The following is a 26019-nucleotide window of genomic DNA, read 5'->3' on the forward strand; positions in this document are numbered from 1 at the left end:
TTACAAATAAATATTGATATACTCATAAGCCAAAATACTGTACAGTCATTAAAAATGGCTGGAACAGGCTGGGGGCATTGGCTCATGCCTGTAATCCCAGCACTTTGGGAGGGCGAGAAAGGTGGATCACCTGCGGTAAGGAGTTCGAGACTATCCTGGCTGACATGGTGAAACCCCATCTCTATTAAAAATACAAAAAAATTAGCAGGGCATGGTGGTGCATGCCTGTAATCCCAGCTACTTGGGAGGCTGAGGCAGGCAAATTGCTTGAACCCGGGAGGTGGAGGTTGCAGTGAGCCGAGATCGTACCACTGCACTCTAGCCTGGGCAACAGAGCAAGACTCTGTCTCAAAAAAAAAAAAAAAATGCTGGGACAGTGGGACAGGCTGGGTGCGGTGGCTCACACCTGTAATCCCAGCACTTTGGGAGGCCGAGGCGGGTGGATCACCTGAGGTCAGGAGTTCGAGACCAGCCTGGCCAACATGGTAAAACCCCGTCTCTACTAAAAATACAAAACATTAGCCAGGCATGGTGGCAGGTGCCTGTAATCCCAGCTACTTGGGAGGCTGAGGCAGGAGAATTGCTTGAACCTGGGAGGCGGAGGTTGCAGTGAGCGGAGATCACACCACTGCACTCTACCCTGGGCAACAGAGCCAGACTGGGTCTTGAGAAAAAAATAAATAAATAAAGCTGGGACAATGGCATAAATGAATCTCACAAACATAATATTGAGCAAAAGAAGCCAGACTCAAGGGTATATACTCTGTGATTCTATTCATAGAAGGACTTAAACAGGCACAATCAAAACCATCTCAGTCAGAAGTCAGAGCGTGGTACCTGGGAGAGAACCCCGAGGGGCATCTGGAGTGTTGGAGCCATGTTGGTGATATGGACGTACTTCACTTGTGAAAATTCTCATCAAAATGTTCACAAGTTCTTTTGAAGGAGAGGGGATGTGGGGAGGGAGAAGAGGTTATATGAGATTGTCTTTAATGTTTTGTACTTTTTGCATTTTTAAGCTTTTTGACAATGAACATGTATTTTATAATCAGAGAAAAATGCTGATTTTTATAAAGTGCCGTTATTATGATTATGAGCTGCCTCGTGTGTGTGGGCATGGGTTTGCCATGAAAACTATGAAGAACTTCGAGATGGGCAAGACAATTCCTGGGTGTCTTCTGGACAAGATCTAGGGAGTTACCTAGCAGACCTTCTGGACTGACGTGATGCTACAGGGGTCCCATCTTTCCTTGTCATTGAGCTATTTTACAGTTCTGTGAATTGTAAAGAACTGAGGGTAATGCGAATGACTCTCGTTCATAGAGGCAAATGAATTTTGTCCCATGGAGATTTAATTGATATTACTCTGTGGATGTTGACAAGTTTTGTGTCTGTTAGCAAATTAATTTCAGTGTTCTTATTTGTCTTTGAATTGTTTCTTTTTAAAATTTTACTGGTTCCTTTATAAATTTACCTTTTTGAAAAAGTATTGTCCTTTAACAGGACCCTGGTGGCAGACATGGTTGCTGGGCCCTCCCTCACTGCCTGGGAACCTCTTCCCCAAGGCCCCAGGGCACCCTCTCCCCTCTCCCCTGCAGCCCCAGAGCTGCCCACTCCCAGGATTCCTCCTACCTCACCCCCTCCATCCCTCTGCTTCTCAGTGTAGGATATAGACTCAGGGGTGGGGGAGATCAGGGGTGAAAGCCACTATGAATACTGAGTTGGCTAAACAGAGTTGCTAAATTGGCCTGGGAATCTGCTGAGGGTCCATCCTCTTGATTCTATGGGAAAATGCCGTTTAAAGATCTAAAGAGCTGGGAGGTCCTTACAAGAGGCTTCCTTCTGTGGGCAGCATTGGGGTGGGGTGGTGAGGTTACCCCGCGGGTGTCTCCCTGCCCCAGTGGAGCCGGCAGTGGGCGAGGACCTCTGAGCACACTCACCTACGGTGTCAGGCTTGGTGCACTGGATGTGCATGTAGCCGCTCTCCCTCATCAGGCTGTAGAATACCTTCTCCTTGACGGGGTACAGCAGCTCCACATCCCTCTCAGTGAGGCCAAGAAACCTCCCGAAACGCTGTCCCAGGAGGAGGGTCAGGGTAGAGAAGTTGCTTAAAACCAAAGCCATGTTCAAGTGCAGGCCTTTCACGTGGCTGAAGGCAGAGAGAGGGGCCGGGGTGAGGCTGGGCTGGTGTCAAGGAGAGGGAGAGAGGAGAGATGGCGGAGGAACAGGCCTCAGGGCTGAGGAGCGAGCACAGAGCCAGCCTCTTTCAGCACCGGCCCCACTGGGAGGCCATGGGAGTTGGAGAAGGGAGGTTGGGGGAAAAATACAGTTTCTGGGGAGTTCTGCTCAGGGCTGTCCCAGAGCTTGGTCCAGCAGAGTGGTCTAATGCCTGACCTTCCCCTCCTATCACAGGCCTTCTCTGCCTGGGAACCTGACCCAGAGCCGCAACCCTGGGTTACAGACAGGAGGATCCAAGTCAACGTGCCTCAGGCACTGCTGAGTGACAGGTCACACTCCCTCCTCTCCCCTGGGGGGTCCTTGGCCCACCCTGCACAGAGGTCCACTTCTTAGAGGACACACACACACACACCACCCCAACAGTGACCTCACCTGGGCACCAGCTGGGCCATATTAGTGCAGATCAGGGACCCCCAGTCCCCTCCTTGAAGGTAGAATTCCTGGAAGCCCAGCCGCAGCATCAGCTTGTAAAAGATCCTGGCGGTGGCCACCGAGTTGAACCCTGGCAGTGATGGGGAAAGGCATGGAGTCACGGAGTCACAGGCAGATTGCTCCTTGGGCCCTCTGGTGTTCTATGAAATTTCTCAGGCCCGCCTACCCCCAGGTGGAGGTCAGAAAAGCTCACAGAGGCAAGAAGGAATCCTGGAGCCCAAATATAGGGGTGGCATCTCCAGCCCCGGAGGGCGGTGTGTCTGGGGCCGGCCTCTCAGGCCCCTCCTTTCCCAGCTTCCTCGGGCCAATTCCCTGCTCACCCCCCCGGAAGGAGAGCCTGGTGGGAACACCTGGCCCACCCTTGGCGAGGACGGGGCAGTTATGGAGCCTCTAGCAGCCCCGTACCCTTCTTGGAGGATGCCTCTGAGAAGCCATAGCCAGGGATGGAAGGGCAGATGACTTCAAAAACGTGCTCATCGCTCAGGCCATGGTTCTTGGGGTCAGTCAGGAGTGGGATGATCTTATAAAACTCGTAGAAAGAGCCGGGCCAGCCGTGCACCATCAGCAAGGGCTTCGGGGTACGGCCTGCGGGCAGCTGGGGGGGCTTCACGTGGATGAAGTGGATGTCCAGCCCTGGGGGGACAGAGCACAGTCAGGGTGGAGGGAGAGAGAAGACCCTGCATGGTCAGGCTCTGGCACCCCCCAGAGCCTAGATATTGATTCCTGCCACCCTTAGTGCCCCCGCCCCCCTTCATGGTATTGACAGTAATAAGGGCTGACACTGGTTTCACACTCACACTGTGCTCCAGGTGCACAGATGTCCTCACTCAGCCTTCACAACCTCCCTGCAAGGGAGCTACGATTATTGCCTCCCGGTTTCCTTAGAGGTGCCCCCTGACAGCTGGGCCAGGTCTGTACAGCCACTGCTGGGTTTCCAGAGCTCAGGACAGCTCCTGGCTCACAGCAGGCCTCCATAAATACTTGTTCAATAATTTAAAATCTGGAGGGTAGGGAGAAAGCCCCACGTATCCAGCAATACAGGATTAATCAAGTATAGTTTGACAGTATACTGGAGTCCAATACAGTCATCTAAACTGACAGGGTAGATGTATATTTATTTAACATAGAAAACTGATCAAAAGATATTGCTGGGAGGTAAAAGCAAATGATCAAGTCATATCCATTGTGTGACCCAGTTTTTATAAAAAGTCATCTATGCTTATACTGTACTTATACCATGTATTGGTGAATTTTAAAAGTCTGGGAGGATAAACTCCAAGAATGTAAAAAGCAGTTCTCCTGAGCAGTAGATTCCAGTGCTTTTAATTTCTCTTTGAGTTTTATGTACTTTCCAATTTTTCTACAATGAACAGGTATTAAATGCATAATTTTTTTCATACACATTGACAAAATGTCACCTTTTTCTGATTACCAAATGATATTTTCTTTAAAGTGGAGGATTTTTGGGCCTGGTGTGGTGGCTCACGCCTGTAATCCCAGCACTTTGGGAGGCTGAGGCGGGTGGATCACCTAAGGTCAGGAGCTCAAGACCAGCCTGGCCAACATGGTGAAACCCCGTCTCTACTAAAAATACAAAAAAATTACCCGGGCATGGTGACAGGCGCCTGCAATTCCAGCTACTCGGGAGGCTGAGGCAAGAGAATCGCTTGAACCTGGGAAGCAGAGGTTGCACTGAGCCGAGATCACACCACCACACTCCAGCCTGGGCAACAGAGCAAGACTCCATCTCAAAAAATTAAAATAAAATAAAGTGGAAGATTTTTTTTTAAGTGCAATGCTGAAAACATCATCATAGCCAAGGGCAGGTGAATGGATTCTTGTCTCCTCTGGACTGACTTGGGGCGTCTGCATATCAAAAGAAGGCAGCCCCTTCCCAGGCCAGTGCCCTGGACAGCACCTGGGGCCTTACGGCATTCACAGTGAGGGCGGCTGCCATGCCTGGAACTCTCTGCCACCAGGGCTGGTGCAGTCAGCTGGTCTAGCTAATGTTCTGTTCTGTCGTTAATATATTATACAAATAATACATGTTTACTGTAGAAAACTTAGAAAACACAGATAAGCCAAAGGGGGAAGACTCACATGTAATCCCACTCTCTAAAGAAAACATGGTGTTGTCTGTCTAAACTTTATTTTGGAACAGTTTTAGATTGCTGAAAAACTGCAAAGAGTCCAGAAAACTCCCATATACCTCACACCCACCGGGTTTCCTCCATTATTAATATTTTATGTTAGCATGGTACATTTATTACAATTAACGAACCTGACTGAGATATTATTAACTATAAAGTCCATTGATTTCCTTAGTGTTTACACTTTTTATTATATGGCGAGAACACTTAATATGGGTCCTACCCTTTTAACAGATTGTAAGTGTCCAACACTGACGGCGCTCTGCTGTACAGCCCATCTCTAGGATGTATTCGGCTGGCAGGACTCAAACTTTACACAGCAACGATCAGCAATGCCGTTTCCCCTATTCCCCAGCCCCTGACAACCACCCTTCTACTCTCTGCTTCTGCTGAGTTTGACTATTTCAGATTCCTTCTATAGGTGGAATCATGCGGTATTTGTCCTGTCCCTGGCTTACTTCACTTAGCATTATTTCCTCAGAGTTTATTCATGTTGTCACACATTGCAGGATTTCCTTTTTTTTTTTCTTCTTTTAGAGATGAGGTCTCACTGTGTTGCCCAGGCTGAAGTGCAGTGGCACAATCACGGCTCACTGCAGCCTCAACCTCCCAGGCTCAAGTGATCCTCCCACCTCAGCCTCTCAAGTAGCTAGGACTACAGGTGGGCAACACCATGTCTAGCCTATTTTTGTTATTTTTTTTTGTAGAGAAGGGGTCTCGCTATGTTGCCCAGGCTGGTCTCAAACTACTGGGCTCAAGCCATCCTCCCACCTTGGCCTCTCAAAGTGTTGGGATTACTGGCGTGAGCCACCACACCCGGCCAGGATTTTCTCCTTTTTAAAACCTGGATAATACTGGTATCTACACACAATAAAATATGAGCCAGATTTCCTTAGTTTTTCCCCTAATATCCATTTTCTGTTCCAGGATCCCATCCAGGACTCACACACCACTGAGCTGTCATGTCTCTTTAGACCCTTCTTGGCTGTGACAGTTCAAACTTTTTAAAAAGACTTAGAGAACATAACTTTTAACAAAAATAGAACCATACATACATTCTATTTTAGAATCTCTTTTTTTTTTTTTTAACTTAACAATGTATCCTGGGTGTCCTTCTATGTTGCCAAATTTACCCCTATTCTAAAGGACCAAGGCCAAGAACAGGCCTCCAGCCCCGGGCAGGGTGCCAGAACCACACATGGGTAAGTCCACGATGAATTCAATGCTGGAAACTGGCTCTTTTGGAGCCGTTGTACCTGAGGGAGGTTTTGTACCGTAAACGCCCAATGTCAGCTGGGTGTGGTGGCTCACACCTATAATCCTGATACTTTGGGAGGCCAAGGTGGGAGAATTGCTTGAGCCCAGGAGTTTGCGATCAGCCTGGGTGACATGGTGAGACCCTGTCTCTACTAAAAATGTAAAAAAAAAAAAAAAAAAGGAGAGAAAAAACAAAGGCTGGGTGCGGTGGCTCATACCTGTAATCCCAGCACTTTGGGAGGCTGAGGTGGGCGGATCACGAGGTCAGGCGATCAAGATCATCCTGGCTAACACAGTGAAACCCCGTCTCTACTAAAAATACAAAAAATTAGCTGGGCATGGTGGCGGGTGCCTGTAGTCCCAGCTACTCGGGAGGCTGAGGCAGGAGAATGGCGTGAACCTGGGAGGCGGAGCTTGCAGTGAGTCGAGATTGCGTCACTGCACTCCAGCCTGGGTGACAGAGCGAGACTCCATCTCAAGAAAAAAAAAAAAAATGCCTAGTGTGGTGGTGCATACCTGTGGTCCCAGCTACTTGGGAGGCTGAGGTGGGAGGATCGCTTGAGCTCAGGAAATTGAGGCTGCAATGAACTGTGATCACACCACTGCACTCCAGCCTGGCTGACAGAGTGAGACCCTGTCTCTAAAAAAAACCCAGTCTCATGAAGAACCCTGAAAGGGTCCAGTGGGGTAAGGCTGGCAGCTGCCAGGATGGAAAGGGCCCTTTACTGCCTCCTGCCTCTGGGCCTTTGAGCATGCTGTTCCCCTTTCTTGGACCACCTTCCCCACACACCTGGCAAAGTCCCACTCATTTCAGCTTAGATGCCACCTCCTCCAGGAAGCCTTCCCTCACATTCAAAGGAAGATTGTGGGGCTCATGAAGCTCCCAGAGCCTCCTCCTTCAGAACACCGCCACTATGTGCTGGAATTGCCCCTGAAGAGCCTATGAGCTGTGAAGGAGGGACCCTGTCCTCTCTATGCGTCCCCAGCCCCAGCAGAATGCCTGGGTACAGCAGGCGCCCTGTTAGTTTCTGCTGGATGGACACTGAAGAGCTGGGACAACACAGGGATCCAAGTCAAACTCAAGGAAGCCAGGCAATTTCGTGCCAGGAATCCAAACAGGAACCTACGGTAATTGCATACAGCAGTTTGGCTGGGATTAAGTGGCTTGGATCCTCTTGTTAGGCTCATAATAGAAGATATCAAATTACTGTAAAGAATACAGCAACACTCAAGAGGAGTCCAAATTTGATCCAAAAAATCATTCCAGATTTTTTTTTTTTTTTTAGTGTTCTTGGCTGAGCTCCAGGATGGGCTCTAGTTCCAGGACACACACCACTGGGATTTGACTTAGCTTTTCTCTGGCTCATTCTCCCACAGGCCTGGCCTGCTTGCATCAGAACAAGGATGTTTGCTGCCCTGGCACCTCCAAGTCGAGGTTTCCATCCATCCTTCCTTTCTCCTTTTTTTTTGAGATGGAGTCTTGCTCTGTTGCCAGGCTGGAGTGCAGTGGCACGATCTCGGCTCACTGCAACCTCCGCCTCCCTGGTTGAAGCAATTCTTTTGCCTCAGCCTCCCGAGTAGCTGGAACTACAGGCACGTGCCACCACGCCCAGCTAATTTTGTATTTTTAGTAGAGACGGGGTTTCACCATGTTGGCCAGGATGGTCTCGATCTCTTGACCTTGGGATCCACCTGCCTCGGCCTCCCACAGTGCTAGGATTACAGGCGTGAGCCACCGCACCCGGCTTTTTTTTTTTTTTTTTTTTTTGAGACGGAGTCTTGCCCTGTCACCCAGGCTGGAGTGCAGTGGCGCGATCTCGGCTCACTGCAAGCTCCGCCTCCCGGGTTCACGCCATTCTTCTGCCTCAGCCTCCCAAGTAGCTGGGACCACAGGCGCCTGCCACCACGCCCGGCTAATTTTTTGTATTTTTAGTAGAGACGGGGTTTCACCAAGTTAGACCAGGATGGTCTCGATCTCCTGACCTTGTGATCTGCCCGCCTTGGCCTCCCAAAGTGCTGGGATTACAGGCGTGAGCCACGGCGCCCAGCCTTTTTTTTTTTTTTTTTTAAGACAGAGTCTTACTCTGTCACCCAGGCTGGAGTGCAGTGGTGTGATCTCAGCTCACCGCAAGCTCCATCTCCTGGGTTCACGCCACTCTCCTGCCTCATCCTCCCGAGTAGCTGGGACTACAGGCACCCGCCACCACACCTGGCTAATTTTTTGTATTTTTATTAGAGACAGGATTTCACCGTGTTAGCTACGATGGTCTCAACCTCCTGACCTCGTGATCCACCTGCCTCAGCCTCCCAAAGTGCTGGGATTACAGGCGTGCGCCACCGTGCCCAGCCTCTCTCTCTTTTTTTAAGAGATGGGGTCTTGATCTGTCACCCAGTGCAGTGGTGTCCTTGTAGCTCACTGCAGCCTTGAATTCCTGGGCTCAAGCAATCCTCCTGCCTCAGCCTCCTGAGTAGCTGGGACTACAGGTGCATGCCACCACACCCAGTTAACACTATAATTTCAATTTCCTTTTTTTAGGAACTTTAGTTTATCTGACTGACCAACATGTCTTTCATATACTTTAAGTAATTCCTAGAATTTTAACAAATTAAAATCTTCACTGTTCCTTGAAAAGGCCAAATTATCTTAAACATTAAAAATAAGATTCCTAACATGTACAATTTCCTCAATATAAAAAATTAACAAGCTGGGCACAGTGGTGCTCGCCTATAGTACCAGCTATTCAGGAGGCCTGAGGCGAGAGGATTGCTTGAGCCCAGGAGTTCGAGGCTGTGGTGAGCTATGATCACGCCTGTGAATAGCTGCTGCACTCCAGCCTGAGCAACACAGCAAGACCTTGTCTCTGAAAAAGATTAATTGTATGGCAACCCACAGAGTGGGAGAAAACATTTGCAAATATCATATAAGAGATTTTATTCAGAATATATAGAGAACTCCTAAACCCTAATAAAACACCCAAAAAATGGACAAAAGACATGCACAGACATTTCTTCGGAGAAATTACAAAGAATCCAATAAGTACCGCATAAAAAATGCTCAACATCAGTAATCATTAGGAAAATGCAACTCAAAACCACAATGTGATACCATTTCATACCCATTAGGATAACCATTACCGAAAAAAAGAAAGGAGAAAAATATTGGCAAGGATTTGGAGAATCGGGATTCTGAGGTATTGTTGGGTGGGAAAGTAAAATGGTGCAGCTGCTGCGGAACGCAGTATGGCGGTTCCTCAGAAAATTAAACACAGAATTACCGTATGATCCAACAAGTCCACTTCTGAGTATAGATCCAAAAGAACTGAGAGCAGAGTCTTTTCTTTCTTTGAGATGGAGCCCAGGCTGGAGTGCAGTGGCGCGATCTTGGCTCACTGCAACCTCCGCCTCCTGGCTTCAAGCAATTCTCTGCTTCAGCCTCCAGAGTAGCTGGGATTACAGCTGCCTGCCAACACACCTGGCTATTTTTTGTATTTCTAGTAGAGATGGGATTTCACCATCTTGGCCAGGCTGGTCTTGAACTCTTGACCTCGTGATCCACCCGCCTCAGCCTCCCAAAGTGCTGGGATTACAGTTCTGAGCCACCCCACTTGGCCTGGGTCTAAATCTCATCTCCATCCTTCCTCTCAAAGATTGCCACATCATTGGACTGGATGGTGCATTTCTTTGGTTTTTAAATTGCATGTATGTGTTCCTGCCTACCTCTAAAGATGGACAGATTTGTTGTGACTGCAATATTTTTGCATTTAGTAAGGTTACAACGTATAAGTACATCTCAGTGACCTATAATTGGGTTCTGAATCTCTCCAACTTTATCTGACTGTAAGTCACATTGTGGAAGAAGGCTGTTCTCATGACATACATCCCTCTCTGGCTGGCGTTTTGCAAACATACCTTCAATCTTAGTCTTGAAGTGAGGGTATCTGTTGAGAATCTCCACCTGCTTCTTCCAGTCAAATTCATTCCGCCAGTAGGAGATGACTTTCTTCAGGTAGTTGGAGTTGAAGCCATAGTGGAAGCAGCTGTCCTCCAAAGGTGGGGTGAAACGGAACTTATCGATCCTCTGGTGTAAGTCCTGGAGCAAAATGCAGGACCCCAAGTTGAGAGGGATGGGAAGGACAGAGCACAACAGCAAAGTCTGTTTCCAGAAAACACAGCAAACCCTGCAGCCACAAGACACTGCACTCTGGGAGTGGCAAGGCAGTTTCCCACATCACTGGCTACTCCCAAAGCGGATGTGTTCTTCACTTCTTCCTTCTTCACTGTAGACTTCGCATTTCTTTTTTCTTTTTTTTTTGAGATAGGGTCTCACTCTGTTGCCCAGGCTGGAGGGCAGTGGTGTGATCTCGGCCCACTGCAACCCCCACCTCCCAGGTTCAAGCCAGTCATGCCTCAGCTCCCAGAGTAGCTGGGATTACAGGTGTGAGCCACCATGTCCAGCTAATTTTTGCATTTTTAGTAGAGATGGGGTTTTGCCATGTTGGCCAGGCTGGTCTTGAACTCCTGGCTTCAAGTGATCTGTCTGCCTTGGCCTCCCAAAGTGGTGGGATTACAGGTGTAAGCCACTGCGCCCATCCCATCTTTTACTCTTTAAGTGTATACACGATACTCATCTTTAATTTACCCAGGCGTCTCTACAGCGGGAGTCAGCAAACTTTTTCTGTAAAGGGCCAGATAGTAAATATTCTAGGCTTTGCAGGCTGCAGTGACTCCACTCTGTCTTCGTAGTGTGAAAGCAGCCACAGCCAATGCACAGATGAATGGGGGTGGTGTGTTCCAATAAAACTTTATTTATGGACACTGAAATCTGACTGCTACATAATTTTCACATCACAAACTATTATTCTTCTTTTGATTTTTTTCCCCCTAACTATTTAAAGAGGTAAACACTATTCTTGGCACGGGCGCTGTGCTAACACAGGTAGCAGGCTACATTTGGTCTATGGGCCTGGTTTCCTGACCCCAATATACAACATTGAATGATACATTATAACTGAGTTGGGATAAAAATTACAGGCCAGGCCCAGCACGGTGGTTCACGCCTGTAATCCCAGTGCTTTGGGAGGCCAAGGCAGGTAGATCACTTGAAGTCAGGAGTTCGAGACCAGCCTGGCCAACATGGCGAAACCCCATCTCTACTAAAAATAGAAAAATTAGCCAGGCATAGTGACAGGTGCCTGTAATGCCAGCTACTTGGGAGGCTGAGGCAGGAGAATCGCTTGAACCCAGGAGGCGGAGGTTGCAGTGAGCCAAGATCGCACCACTGCACCCCAGCCTGGTGACAGGGCAAGACCCTGTCTCCAAAAACTAAAAAATTTACAGACCAGGAGAGAGGGTGCAAGTCTCAGGGGCATGTATTAGGCCAGCCCCAGAGGGAGGAAGTTCATGTCAGCTTAGAGAGCCTCTCAAGCATCACCATTCCCAGGCTTCTTCCCAAGTGTTTCAGTCACCCCCAAACAGATTTTGGAAATCTCAGACTCCCTTAGGAGTCTAATTCCCTAAAGGAGCTTTCCTCAGGGCTCAGCCTTGGCCCTAAATAGCAAGGCTGCAGCAAGCAAGTCCTACCCAGGGAGCCTCAGCCTGGTTGCTCTTGGGTTTAGCCCAGCTTCTGCTTTTAAATCCCTTCCTCCTTGGAACTCTCATGACTTTTATCCATGCTTTTTGTGACATTTATCCTTATCCATCTTTTTCTTTTTTTGAGACAGCATTTCACTCTTGTTGCCCAGGCTGAGTGCAGTGGTGTGATCTTGGCTCACTGCAGCCTCTGCCTCCTGGGTTCAAGGGATTCTCCTGCCTCAGCCTCCCGAGTAGCTGGGATTATTATAGGTGCCCGCCACTATGCCCGGCTATTTTTTTTTTGTATTTTTAGTAGAGATGGGGTTTCACGATGTTGGCCAGGCTGGTCTTGAACTCCTGACCTCAGGTGATCCGCCGCCTCAGCCTCCTAAAGTGCTGGGATTAAAAGCGTGAGCCACCGCACCCAGCCTATCTTTATTTATCTTTTAGTCTACTTTTCTTTGTGCACATTCCTTTTCTCATTCACTGGACTGTATGCTGTTGGACGGAAGGGGCTGTCTCTTCTCCCAAGCACTCACTGGGCCTGCACGCAGTAGGTGCTCAAAACCCACGGAATGAAAGAAAGGATTGGCAGGGCCGTGCCAGGCCTGCCTACCGTCCTGTCCCCCACTCAAGCCTTGCTCCTCCCCAAGAATGCATTCTCAGGTCACCCCACCTGCCCAGTCACCTCCTTCCTGACTCTATCCCTGTGCAGAGGAGGGGCAGCAGCTTCAGGATTAGATTGGACTTCAAATCCTTCCGCATGTTAGCTAGGCCGCCTTGAACGAGTTGCTTTATGCCCCCGAGCTTAAGCTTCTGCATCTGCAGTTTGGGAACAACAATCCTCACCCCGTGGGATCACCGTAGGGATTGAATGCGACCAGGAATGGCTGACACACAGCCGGTGCCTAACCAGTAGCATCCCTGCCTTCTCAGTGCTTCCTGGGTCTCTGACGGGAACCTGCTCACTTTCTCCCACAACCTCACTCCCAAGGCTTCAGGCAGGGCATAGAGGTGGTGATGACAGCTGCTTTCTGTGACCTTTGATGCAGGTTAACTGGGTCTGCTGGCACCCCATCTCCTGCCTGAGCACTGCTGGGCCTTGGGTAGGGAAAGGAGGAGAGATAAAGTGGGAGGGCTGGGCATCCCTCTCCAAAGCAACCTGCACCTGCCCAGCAGAGGAAAAGCAGACTGAAACACACTCCCAAGTAGGATGGACCATTCCCAAGCCCCCGTCCCCTCCCGCATCTGGCCTAAGACCCAACCCCTGTCTTCGAGACACCACCCTCTCCACTGCCCAGCCCGGCCCGGCCCAAGGTGCCTTACGTGGATCTCCTCATCTGACGTTTCCACCTTGAAAGGGCGGATGCTGTCGTCCTCCCTGGCTGCGGACCTCGTGCCTGGCCCCCACCACCCATCTTCAAGTGGCAAAGTTTCCTCTTTGTCCCGGGAGATGAACCAGTAGATGGCAAAGCCCAGCACTGAAGTGAGGAGGATTTCTAGCCACATGGCTCCTGCAAGATGAGGGGAAGCCTTTAACAACGGAGCCCACCCAGCCCAGCCCTGACAGCCCAGAGACTCTGATCCACAGCAGGCTCTTTCCTGCTGCGCTCCAACCCTGTCCCTGATTTTATTTACACTTGACCTAATATATACATATTATATATATATACACACACTATATACATATTATATATAGTATAAATATTATATATATATGATATAGAAAAATGGAAAAACAACAGACAATGAGACAAAATCACCCACAATCCTACTAAGCTTTGAAAACTGTTCATCATCCTGGGAAAATAGGAACCTGGTTTGGCTTCTGCACAGCCCTGGGTAGGGGGTTTTGCGAGCTACATTTCTGAGGCCTCATTTTTTTTTTTTTTTTTTTTGAGATGGAGTTTCACTGTGTCACCAGGCTGGAGTGCAGTGGCACAATCTCAGCTCACTGCAACCTTTGCCTCCCAGGTTCACACCATTCTCCTGCCTCAGCCTCCCGAGTAGCTGGGACTACAGGCACGTGCCACCACACCCAGCTAATTTTTGTATTTTTAGTAGAGATGGGGTTTCACCATGTTGGCCAGGATGGTCTCGATCTCTTGACCTCATGATCCGCCCGCCTCGGCCTCCCAAAGTGCTGGGATTACAGGCGTGAGCCACGGCGCCTGACAGCCTCATGTTTTTTGCATGTCTGAGAAGGCTTCTGTCCACGACCTCTGGGTTCCCTCCCCCAGGGGAGAGGAGCACCTTTCCTGAATGGTGGCCCACAGCCCCTGCTCTGTCCTTCTTGGAGAGAGGCTTATCCTCAGGGCAGACAGGGGGTAATGGGGAGGCCCAAGTGCTGGGAGAGTAAGTTCAATTTGGGGTTGGGGGACACTGCTAGGAAGCCCAGCCATGGCCACACAGCTTAGCTGTGTGTGTAAGAGCTTTATTGAAACATAATTCATATACCATACAATTCGCCCATTTAAAGTGAACCCTCCAATGGTTTTTAGGATATTCACAGACATGTGCAGCCATAGCCACAGTCAACTGTAGAACATTTTCATCAGCACAGAGAAACTCCATACCCTTCAGCTGTCGCTCCCCTACTGCCCTCCACGTTAGGTCCTAAGCAGCCTCTAATCTACTTTCTGTGTCCACAGTGTTGCCTGTTACATTTCACATCAACTCAGTTGTCTTTTAATCCCCATTTGTCTGACTCCTGTGTCCTTTTTGATCAGAAGAGGAAGAAACCATAGTCTTGGCAAAGCACTATCAGGCAGATACCAGCCCAGCATTGTTATCTAGCTCTTCATCTTCCTCATTCCTAGGGAAGTAACCCACAGACTGTTCTTGTTCAGAGTAACCTGCATGAATATGCGGGCCGTCCTTATGCCTGAGTCAGAGGAGGGTCTCTAGATGCACTGCAGTTAGGACCCAGACGGAGGAGAAAGCATCGAGTTCTGACAAGGCCCCTGCAGACCACGCCCCAGCAGCGCCCCTCGCTCTGTCTTGGAAACCCAAGGCAGGAGGTGGTCCCTACTGGGAACCCCACCACTTGCGTGTCCTCCATTGGCTACATGTCAGATGTTTGGGACTCTGCTGGGGGGTTGCAGAGGCCCTGGAGTTTGCTCCTGTCAAGAGCTGCCCCTCTAAACCTAGAATTGGGCTACTGGGGGTCGTTCTATGAAATACTTGTCCACAGTGGTCCAGTGATAGAGCTCCAAACAGAAATCCACCCAGGGCGATGGCTCTCCCCTTATTCCTGCAGTTCTGTAGGAAATCTAATCAGGAAAATCAGCTTGGCACCCCCCACCTCCCCGTTTCTATCAGTGATCCCAGTGAACTCCCAGCTTCCCACCCTCAGGCCCTAGAGTCATCTCCAATTCTTCCCCCACAGCCCATCACCAAGTCCTCATGCCATCAGATTCAGCCCCCTGTGTGCCTCGCCCCCTCCCCTGGACCAGAGCCCTTATCACCCCACATGTGATTATGGAGACAGCTTTCAAGAGAGGAAACCCACAACCTCTTCTCTCATAGTCACCAGCATACTTAGAACCGACTGCAGCCTTCGTCCTGGGAATCATGCCCAGGTGTCCACCCTTGAACTTCCAATCTATCTCCCTCTCTGGATTGTGAAACTCTAAAGTGCCTCAAGGTCTCACTGATCAACATTTACTCAGTCTACCATGTGCCAGGGGCAGGCCTTCACTATCCCTGCTGGAGACACGTGGGACACGTTGATGCATGTTCCATCTCCAGCCAAGCCAGGCCATTGCTTTCCCTTTTTTTTTTTTGAGACAGAGTCTCAAAGAGTGCAGCGGTGCGATCTCGGCTCACTGCAACTTCTGTCCCTGGGTTCAAGAGATTCTCGTGCCTCAGACTCCTGAGTAGCTGTGATTACAGGTGCATACCACCACCTCCTGCTAATTTTTGTATTTTTAGTAAAGACAGGGTTTCACCATGTTGGCCAGGCTGGTCTCAAACTCCTGACCTCCAGCGATCCGCCCACCTCGGCTTCCCAAAGTGATGAGATTACAGGCACGAGCTGCTGTGCCTGGCCCTGTGGCTTTCATCTTTCAATCCCAAGCCCCAACAGTGCCTGGGCCCCAAGGACCCTATGTCAGCTGATCAGATGGGCAGCTGGGACCACACTCCCACAATAAAAACAAGGCAGGGAATACCTGGAAATGAGTTCCTCTTATTTAAGGAATTCAGAAAAGAAAAAACATGCATCAATTTCTTTCATTTCCAGAAAGACGTTGTATCTCTGCCAGGAAATCCTGCCCTTTAAGAAGATGGAGAAAAGTCAGCTACAAGCCCCTGTGGTATTGAAAGCAGGACTAGGGGTTAGGGACTGGGAGACACATGGGAGCGTGTGGGAGGCAGCGGAAGGCAGAGAGCAGAGCTTCCCCCAGCAACAGGAGCAGCTGAACACACTTCACCGGGCAAGCAGATCCTACCACAATAAACCATAGCTTGGGAAGGCAGGGCTGTGCCCGTCCTGGGCACTGCCTTGACCCACAGTGCCCAGCACTGGTGACTGGCCCAGCACAGCGAAGAGCTCCACCAATATTTTATGCACTAGAAGCTAGTAAGACACATTTTGCATGATGTTGTCAAGGAGGCTGCGAGCATAATGAACAATAAAGAGGGATCACCCTCCCCAGTGAACTTTACAAACCACCCTCCTTACCTGTACCTCAGCACAGGGAGAAGCACCGCTGTCGCTTCCCTCTAGGATATAAATGTGCAACTTTCCCCTTTCTGGGCAGAAAGATCCCAGTGCTTTCACCTGTCCACCAGGCTCCACGTTCTCACCCTCTGATTACTCCTTGGGAAAGAGAGCTGTGGAGCTCTGTACCTGGCGATGCTCTAAGGGCCTGTGAGAGAGGCAGGGCAGGCTGCAGGCACTGGCCCCCACTCCCCACGGCCTTTTGACAATTGCACAGTCCTGCCAAGTCAGCCAATCTCATGTGTGCACAGCGTGGTTATCTCCCCTGGACTTTGCACAGCAAACTGAACCACGTTGACCTGAGAGATACAGGGCTGAAATGATCAGTGCTCGAGTCCCATCTAAAAGAAGGGAATCTGGGACAAGGGGCATTATGATGGCCCCCACCAGCACTACCAGGTGTATCACCCAGGAAGAGGAGGGCAAAGTGACAGATTCAAAGAGAATTTTAAAAACACGATCTCTTGCATTCTAATTAAGATAAGAATATTAGTACTTGCTTGGCTCAAGGATGGTGCCTTACAGCCACTGATCTCAGATTACAAATAGGCTCTACTGCAGTGTGTTACTTTGCCACCTAGTAACAGCCCTTTATTTAATAGCAGGTAGTTAATGCACCAAAGAAAGGTGTTCTTGATTAGCCTGGTGTGACAGCAGGTGTTGACTGTGTGTGGGTGGGTTTTCAACCCCGCTGCCGCCTTGCGTTCCCACGTGAACAGTCCTTCTCTTTGCTGCAGGCAATATTCACTTTCACCAGCCCAAGCCCAAGGAGCCCACCCTGGGGAGGACGGAGGGGGTCACCACGGCTCCACACCCCCCGTCTGCTTTGTCGGAGAGCTGGCCAGGCAGAGTGGCGCCCTCTTGACTGAGCCTCAAACCTTTGCTTTCCTCTTACTCCAAATAAAGCTGCCTGGCGAAGGAGCTCGGAGGCCTGATGGCAGCCTGCTGGGCGCTTGACAATTCCTAGACCCTGGTAAATGTAATCCATGGTACATGCAAATCCACCCACTAAAGAGCCACAATTCATCAAACTTGACTTTCCTTTTCACTTATTTAAGGCAAGAATCAGAGTAGGCAAGGGGCTTAGCCTAAATCACACTGCAGTTGTGAGGATTAGAATCTGTGGCCACAGCACTCACTCCTGGTCTGTCACTGGGTGTGTTGCACCCCAACTCCCCTTCTTGTTCCCTCTCAGCACCTGTTTGCAGCCTTGAGTCTTCAGGCCAGAAGGGACTCCTAGAGCACAGACGTCTCCCAGGCCTGCATAGCTTTCCTCAAAAAATGTAATAATAAGAAACAACACCCTCCCCTATCTGGTGGGTCAGCCAGTCCTGGGAAGGACTGCGGGGGCGGCGGGGGTGGGCGGTCTTAGAGTGTGACCAATGAGTCCAGGCACCCACTCTCTATCTGCCTGACCCTGCCCACACATTCTGCTGCAGTTTGAGACAGAATTGCAGATACCCACCGCCCAGGCAGGGAGGATCTAGAGAGTGCCAGGCACCCAGCAGGCTGTCCTCAGGCCTCTGGGCTCCCTCGCCAGGGCTGTGGCTTTATTTGGAGTAAGGGGAAAGCAAAGGCTCGAGGCTCAGTCAAGAGGGTACCACTCTGCCTGGCCAGATCTCCGACAAAGCATGGGGGTGTGGAGCCATGGAGACCCCCTCTGTCCTCCCCAGGGTGGACTTCTTGGGGTTGGGCTGGTGAAAGCGAACATCGCCCAGAGTGAGAAGGACTGTTCACGCAGGAACCCAAGGCGGCAGAGGACCTGGGGTGGGCTGGGGAGGGGGTGGCACTAAGCAGATGAGAGCCCTCCCCTCCCTCTCATGGCTTCCCTCTCTCACGGCCACCCAGCACTCAAGAGGACGGAGCAGGGCTGCATCACCCCTACATCCACCGGGTGGGCCAGTTGATAAGTCACTGCCACTGGGCATGGAAGCTGGAGAGGAACTCGGCAGCCTCGAGTCCAAACCCCTGCTCTACAGCCAGGGAAAGCGGGGGCCGAGTGACTGAGTCTGGGGAAGCTTGATGGCCAACTTGGGTGATGCCATTTAAGGAGCCAGCCTGGGTTTCCCGGAGACTCCCCATCCCATGGCTCCCCTCAAAACAGCAACTCTGACGACCTTTGACTTTAGAAATGAAAACATCTTGGAGGTTACAATATGAGGGCTTTGGCCCAGTGTGGTAGCTCATGACTGTAATCCCAGTACTTCGTGGGGCCAAGGTGGTGAATCACTTGTGGCCAGGAATTCAATATCAGCCTGGGCAACATAGCAAGACCCTCATCTTAAAAAAAAAAAAAGAAAGTAATAAAGGGGCTGCTTGCTTTCCTCTTTGGGTCGTTCAAATCTCGGCTCCACTGTTTACTAGTTGAGGGGCTCTGGGCAAGTTATGAAACCTCTCTAAGCTCAGTAGCTGCATCTGTAAAATGGGGATAATAATGTTGAACTACTTATTATCAACATGTGTGTTCCTTCCTCTTCCCCTAAATCCCTAATTACCGTGCAGCATCTCTGCCTTGTAACAGACCCCAGAGGAGCCCCTGTTCCTGTTATTTAGCCCACACCCCAAGGTCCCGCTGCAGCCGTGTGCACATAAACAGGCTGGACGTGAGGGAGTGCATGGCGTCAGGCACCGTGGTCTGGCAGCATCTGCTCTCCTCTCCATGTGCCTTCACCAAGGACATGATTTGGGAGGATGACCAAAAGCACAAGGCTATGTACATCTTCGGGTATCAGCGTTTTGCAAGATATGTCCCTGGGGTAATCTCCACCCCTCTTTTCCATCTGTTCGGAGAAGGTGCATTCTCAGCATCAAGGGGCAGAATTCTGGTGGCTAAGCCTTCACCTTTCCAAGGAGAGCTATATTTATCTCTTCCCTGTGGTCAGCTCCTGCTGATGTAGCAAACATTAGAACTTCTTCAAAACATCAAAGTTTAGGAGACACCATGAAAAACTGAGAAGTAAAACAATACAAAATGAGAGTGCCTGCTTTATTTTGCTAGCACCTGAAATCAGAGCTTCGTTGATCTGCCTCAAAAGTTCCAGAGATATATTTTATCTGATTTGAGTTTTTGTTTCGTAATGCACTTTTCCAGAATACTGACAAGTTACTGGGCTGAGAGTTTGTGCAGGAGGGGGTTGGAGGGGAAGCCTTTCAGAATGAAATCATTTTATTCTCGAAGCCAAGGTACTCTTCCCAACAAAATGGTTCACTTGCCTAGTAAAGAAAATACAATTTTGTTGCAAACCAGCATGATTTTTTTTAAAAACGGGACTGGAAGATAGTGGTCATTTAGCTACAAGATACTGAGCTCAGAGGGGAACTTGATGAACATTTGGCTCCTACTGTAAGAAATGGGATTGCATACATTTTAATTCCAATTCTACACTGAAGTCAAATTTTGGGCATGCATTTGTGAAACGTGGAAGAAAATCTCACTAAGTTCAAGGTGAAGAAGTTAGATGAGCAATCAATGGTCTTTACCCTTCAAAGATGGACTAAATGTAAACTGTTAGAAAGCAACAAATGATACAAGTAGAGTACTTGTTAGTTTACTTGTGTTTATCTTTCTGGATCTGAGGTATAAAGGACAGTTTTAAATACAGGAGAGCAAATAAAGTAGGTGCTTTGTTCTTTGGCACAGTTAAAAGGTAAATCACCTGTAATCCCAGCACTTTGGGAGGCCAACGCAGGCAGATCACTTGAGCCCAGGAGTTTGAGACCAGCCTGGGCAACATGGCAAAACCCCATCTCCACAAATAATAAAAAAAATTAGCCAGGCATGGTGGTGCATGCCTGAGGTCCCAGCTACTTGGGAGGCTGAAGTGGGAAGATTGCTTGAGCCCAGGTGGTTGAGGCTGCAGTGAGCTATGATCACTGCACTCCAGCCTGAGAGGAAGAACCTGTCTCAAAAAAAAAAAAAGAACCAAAAAATGAAAAACAGGCTGGGTATGGTGGCTCACACCTGTAATCCCAGCACTTTGGGAGGCCAAGGCGAGCAGATCACTTGAGGTCAGGAGTTCGTGACCAGCCTGGCCAACATGGTGAAACCCCGTCTCTACTAAAAACACAAAAATTAGCTGGGTGTGGTAGTGTGCACTTGTAGTCCCAGCTACTCGGGAGGCTGAGGCAGAAGAATCGCTTGAACCTGGGTAGGCGGAGGTTGCAGTGAGCCGAGATTGCCCCACTACACTCCAGCCTGGGCAACAGAGCAAGACTCCATCTCAAAAAAATAAGAAAAGGTAGATCAGTTTAATAATTTAATGGAACTTAATATTTCTGTTACACTGGGGTAAAAATAAAAGTTTGCTTTTTAAAAATTCTCTTAAGTGATGTCACTAAGTCAAGTTTTAAAACATACAATTCATTTTAAGATTGATACTTAAAGTTCAAATGAACTCTTTTTCTGTTATTTGAATGTGGTTTTTAAAGTGCCAAGAAGTTATTTGTTTTTTAAAGTAAATAAGAGATTTGGATTGGCGCCTTGGAAAAGCAAGTATAAACATGTTTTTGGACCAGAGGTTGGTTCAGCAACACTGAGTGTAACTACTGGCTGGGTACGGTGCAGGCACCGGGACTAACACACAACCCTGTAACTGTAGGAGCTCACACTTTAGCAGGGCAGACAAACGGATAACAGATAAACACCCTTCCAGTTATAGACACATACTATATGCACACAGATGGAAGAGAAGTGTGCACAAGCAGAAGTGGTTAGGTTTTGCCACAAAGTTTTCACAGAGAAGGGGTCATCAAGCAGGGTTTTTAAGTATGAATAGGAGTTTACCAGGAGAAAAATAATGGTGGAATGGGAATAATCCAGGCAGAAAGAAGAGCATGTGGAATGGAATGGGATGGAAGTGAGGAAGCGCATGGCATGAATGAAAAAACACAAGAATCTCATAGGCTGTTTTCGGGTAAGAGTTGATGATTCCACATTTCCGAGTGTAGTTGTCTCATTTACTACTATACTATCTCTTTTATAAATTGCTACTTCATCACGAGCTGACCCAGGAGTTTTAACTTAGAAATCGTGTTTACAATTCAGATTACCCTTCTGTAAATTACATGCTGAAAAGAGTGAGCTAAGAAAATATACTTGGGGACAGGTGTGGTGGCTCATGCTTGTAATCCCAGCACTTTGGAGGCCAAGGTGGGCAGATCACCTGAGGTCAGGAGTTCAAGACCAGCCTGGCCAACATGGTGAAACTCCGTCTCTACTAAAAATACAAAAATTAGCCAGGCATGCCTGTAATCCCAGCTACTCAGGAGGCTGAGGCAGGGAGAATTGCTTGAACCCAGGAGGCGGAGGTTGCAGTGAGCCAAGATCACACCACTGCACTCCAGCCTGGGGAACACAGCAAGACTCTGTCTCAAAAAAACAAAAAAAAGAAAGAAAGAAAATATACTTGGGAATGTGAGGATTTTGTGGTTGAGTGAAGAAAGGTGGCCCGGACAGGAGATTACTCAGAACTCAACGGTTCACCACAGCTGTCCTTGATGAGCTGGTGGCTGTGGCAAACACACCATCAGATTGGGATGTTGAGGCAGACTGCTAGCAATGTTCTCTCCTTCTTCCTTAGCAAAGGATTTTTAATTTTAGTTGGAGAAGACCAGCCAAACACTTGACATTTCTTGGCCCCCTCACAGCTAAGTATGACAGAGTGATTAAGTGCGGACGAAGAGTTATAAATGTATTAGAGCAGAGCCACCTGGGGCCCAGACAGTACCTTGTGTCAAAATGTTCTCCAGTGCATCTGAAATCGCACTGTGATCCTGTCCCCCTAAACTTTGTCTTCTCTTGGTGTTCCCTCCCTCAGTAACTGACATTACCCGCCCTGCTACCGCCAAGCCAAAAACCCAGGCAATGTCCTTGAAAGCCCTCTCCTTCACTCCGCCACAGATATCAGTAAGTTCTGGCAGCTGAACTTCCAAAGTACATCTCAAATCCATCTCCAACCCAGCCCAGGTTCCTGTGGCTCTCCCCTGGACTACTACCCTGCCCGGTCCACTCACATCTGCTCTACCCCTTCCGACACAATGGCCACTCTGAAGCCACAGCAATCTTTTTACAACTTTTTTTTTTTTTTTTAGATGGAGTCTCTCTCTGTCCTCAGGCTGGAGTGCAGTGGCACGATCTCGGCTCACTGCAACCTCCGCCCTGGTTCAAGCAAGTCTCCTGCCTCAGTCTCCTGAGTAGCGGGGACTACAGGCACATGCCACCATGCCCAGATAATTTTTGTATTTTTAGCAGAGATGGGGTTTCACCATATTGGCCAGGATGGTCTCAATCTCCTGACCTCGTGATCCGCCCCGCCTCCGCCTCCCAAAGTGCTGGGATTACAGGCATGAGCCACCATACAAACCTTTTTTTTTTTTTTAATGGAGACAGGTTCTCACTATATTGCCCAGGCTGGTCTCAAACTCCTGGGCTCAAGTGATCCTCCTGCTTTAGCCTCCCAAATAGCTGGATTACAGGCATGAGCCAGGCCAGAGTGATCTTTTGGAAATGCAAATCTGATCATGTATATCCCATCCCCTGCGAAACCCTTAAAGAGCTTCCCATTGTCCTTGGGTTAATGTGGCCTTCAAGGCCTGTGTGATCTCACCACTCCCCTAGCCTGTCAGAGTGCTACTGGTATCAATATTATGGAGAAACAGTTTACTTGAAAGCTAAGTGAGAGTTTTAGGGCTGGGATCTCACGCTGCCCCCCGATCTTTCAGTTTTGTGCTCACCATGCTGTCCTACTGTGGGGCTTTATGAAGGCGAATCCCCCTGTTGAAAAGCTATTCCCTCCCCTTCCCACCTCCCTAACTTCTATCCACCTTTCAGATTTCAGACTGACTGTCCCTCCTCTGGGTAGCCTCTCCTGACCTATCCCAGCAAGGCAGATCTCTCAGTCCTAGCCTTCGTCGAGCTCACATTTGTCAGGGTGATTATGTGACTGACAGCTGGACGGAAGCTCCTGTAGGCCACTGACCATGTCTGCTTTGGCTCCCATCTGGACTCCCAGTGCCTGGCCTTCTAGTAGATGCTTAATTATTTGTTGAATGAATGAATGAATTTAAAAATTCTTTGAATGAGAGCATAGAAAATTAATCAGAACTTTTGAACAAGAAGAGCTGAATTCCCCTTGAGGAATAATAAATATAACCTACTTAGCCTAGTTGGTAGAGACAGACCATAAGATGCAGGAAGAGGGCTGAGTAGGTGGCATGAGGCACTATAACGCCCCCTGACCCCAAAGAAGACTGGAGAACCAGTATCCTAGGCGCACTACAAATATCAGGGTTTTGGGTCTAAAAAGATGGGGTCAGACTCAGATCCGGCCACACAAAGTAAAGGGGCAGGTCTACCGCCTGCCCAAAGACTCCCCTCCCCCAACCCAAGCAAGCAGTCAGAACCTCACCACAAGAAAGTGCTCCGAAAATCGCAGTAAAGTGCTAGCCGGCCATGACTCAGCACTTGCCATGTGCCCGGCCTTGGCTAAGTGCATTGCAGGGCAGAATGCCCAAGTATTTTTCCAGAACAAAGGCCATGAGGTGGACCCAGCCCTGCAACAGTTGGGCAGGCCTGGCTCTGACTGCGTTTCTCTAATAGTGACTGAGACTCACAGCAGCGTGAAAAGCCAGTGCTTCTCCTGGGGGAAGTCTGCCACTTTGGGGAGGAAAGTGTGGGGGCAGAGAGGGTAAGGGAAAAACTATGGCATGACCTGCCCCTCAGATGCCAGGCCAGAGAGGTAGGTGGGCTTGGAGGGTCTGCTGCTTCTGCAGGCCTGGTCCCAAGCCTGCCCCCATACTGCCCTCCCCAGCACCCCAGCCTCATCACTCCTCCCTGGGGAAGGCGAAGGGAACATCCAGTGGAAAGAGAAAAACAGATGGCTTCCCTCCCATTCCTGGCCTGCCTGCCAAGCGGACGCAGGATGGGAGCCTGGGAGCGTTCCTGCTGCGAACTCCCTGTCAGCAGCTACCCAAGCCTTGGGGCTCCCAGGGGCTTCCCAAAAGCCATCCTGAAGCTCCCAGCCCCACTCCCTTGGCTGGCCCAAGAGTGATGGAGGCAAACCCTGGGGGGAACTCCCAGCTTCTCCCTTAGCCATTGTCCCTGAACCCCAGGGACCCCTGGAGACTCAGGATGGAAGAGGCCGGATGCAGGCAAACTGGGATTGTGCACCAGGCCAATGGCCGTGTTTATCTCTGTGCAAGCGCCGGAGCCAAGCCCTGGGAAAACAGCTTAGAGCCAGAAACCAAGGGAAAGGAAAAATGCAGTTTACAAGCAGGAAAAAAAAAGCTGGGGGAGAGTAAAAGAGCAGTAAAAAGTGTCAGGAGACAGCCTTCTTGGGGGCAGGAGTGCTGTTCTGGGGCATATCGCCCTCTGTGTGGGAGGGAATTCCCTCCACCTCCATGCTATCTACATGTGTGGAGAGATAGAAAGAAAACAATTTGGGATTGGCACTGGGATGCCAATGTGGTTGAGGGAGCCCCGAGCCAGCCCGCGGGCGGTTAGGCCCTCACTGCCTGCTTTGCTGCCTGGCCCTGCTGCCTGCCAGCCATGTAGCCTCAGGTCAGTGACTCCACTTCTCCAGGCCTCCGTGGCCCCATCTGCTGTGGAGGGTCTGGAGAGGGGAAGGGGAAGGCCACGCGGGTGGGCTGGCCAAATCCTGTGTGCCTTTGGAGAGGGGACGGCTACTTCCACACTCTTTAAAGGCCACACAAACTTTAAGTTACAGAACTCAAGAAGACCGAGAGACGCCCCACATGCTGCAGGGCTCATGAGCTCTTGGCCTGGAGTTTCATTTGAGGTCCCATTCCATCTCACATTCTGCCAATTAAAATTAGAGCTGTTGAGTTTCTTCCATTGGTTCTAAATTACCAGAGAAAAAACTCAAGCAGAACCCAGTTCACCACCTATAAGGAAAAAGCATTGCCCTCTATGCAATTTCAGTCCTTGACATTCTCTTTTTTTATCTTTTAAAATTAAAAAAAATTAGAATAACTTGTTTTTTCTTTTAATTTTAAAGACAGAGCCTTGCTTTATTGCCCAGGCTGGAGTGCAATGGTGCAATCTCAGCTCACTGCAGCCTCCACCTCCCAGATTCAAGCAATTCTCATGCCTCAGCCTCCTGAGTAGCTGGGATTACAGGCACCTGCCACCACCATGCCCGGCTGATTTTTGTATTTTTAGTAGGAAAGGGGTTTCGCCATGTTGGCCAGGCTGGTCTCAAACTCCTGTTAAGCGATCCGCCTGCTTTGGCCTCCCAAAGTGCCGGGATTACAGGCATGAGCCACCGTGCCGGGCCAGTCCTTGGCATTCTCTACTTGAGTGGAGAGAGGCTCCTATTCCAGGGGATAATAGGAGCAGATCATATAACACACTTACCGGAGTTCCTTCCCACCATTAACCACACTCTGCACCTCCCCCTTCTCCCCAAGGTGTCTTTTCCTCAACAATGTGCTCCACGATCTGGAAGCTTCCTTGCAGTGTGTAACAGGAGAGCACTGAAAGCCGGGCCTCATGGAGGAACCTGAGCCTGCCGTCTCATCTAGCAGAGCAGCAAGAGGACTAGGGGTGCTTCCTGTAGGGCAGCCCGAGGACCAGGGTCCGAGTTCTGGGTTGTTTGGTCGTGGCAAAGGTTAGTTTGTTTGTGGCAATGC

General features: G+C 49.5%; 1 protein-coding gene across 6 annotated transcripts in view; it reads right to left on the reverse strand.

Annotated features, from left to right (window-relative positions):
- Positions 1-26019, reverse strand: part of EPHX1 (epoxide hydrolase 1) — a 35342-nt gene that overhangs the window by 3571 nt on the left and 5752 nt on the right. For all 6 annotated transcript variants that reach the window (XM_034947823.3, XM_055107504.3, XM_055107508.3 and 3 more), the window contains 5 exons: positions 12975-13162; positions 9987-10167; positions 3076-3303; positions 2611-2740; positions 1941-2149 (listed from right to left, as the gene is read on the reverse strand). In XM_034947823.3, coding sequence (XP_034803714.2) covers positions 1941-2149; positions 2611-2740; positions 3076-3303; positions 9987-10167; positions 12975-13157 — 931 coding nt within the window. In that variant the 5' untranslated portion in view covers positions 13158-13162. The remainder of the gene's footprint in view (positions 1-1940; positions 2150-2610; positions 2741-3075; positions 3304-9986; positions 10168-12974; positions 13163-26019) is intronic.

Source organism: Pan paniscus, chromosome 1 (genome assembly GCF_029289425.2).
Source record: "Pan paniscus chromosome 1, NHGRI_mPanPan1-v2.0_pri, whole genome shotgun sequence".
NCBI lineage: Eukaryota > Metazoa > Chordata > Mammalia > Primates > Hominidae > Pan > Pan paniscus.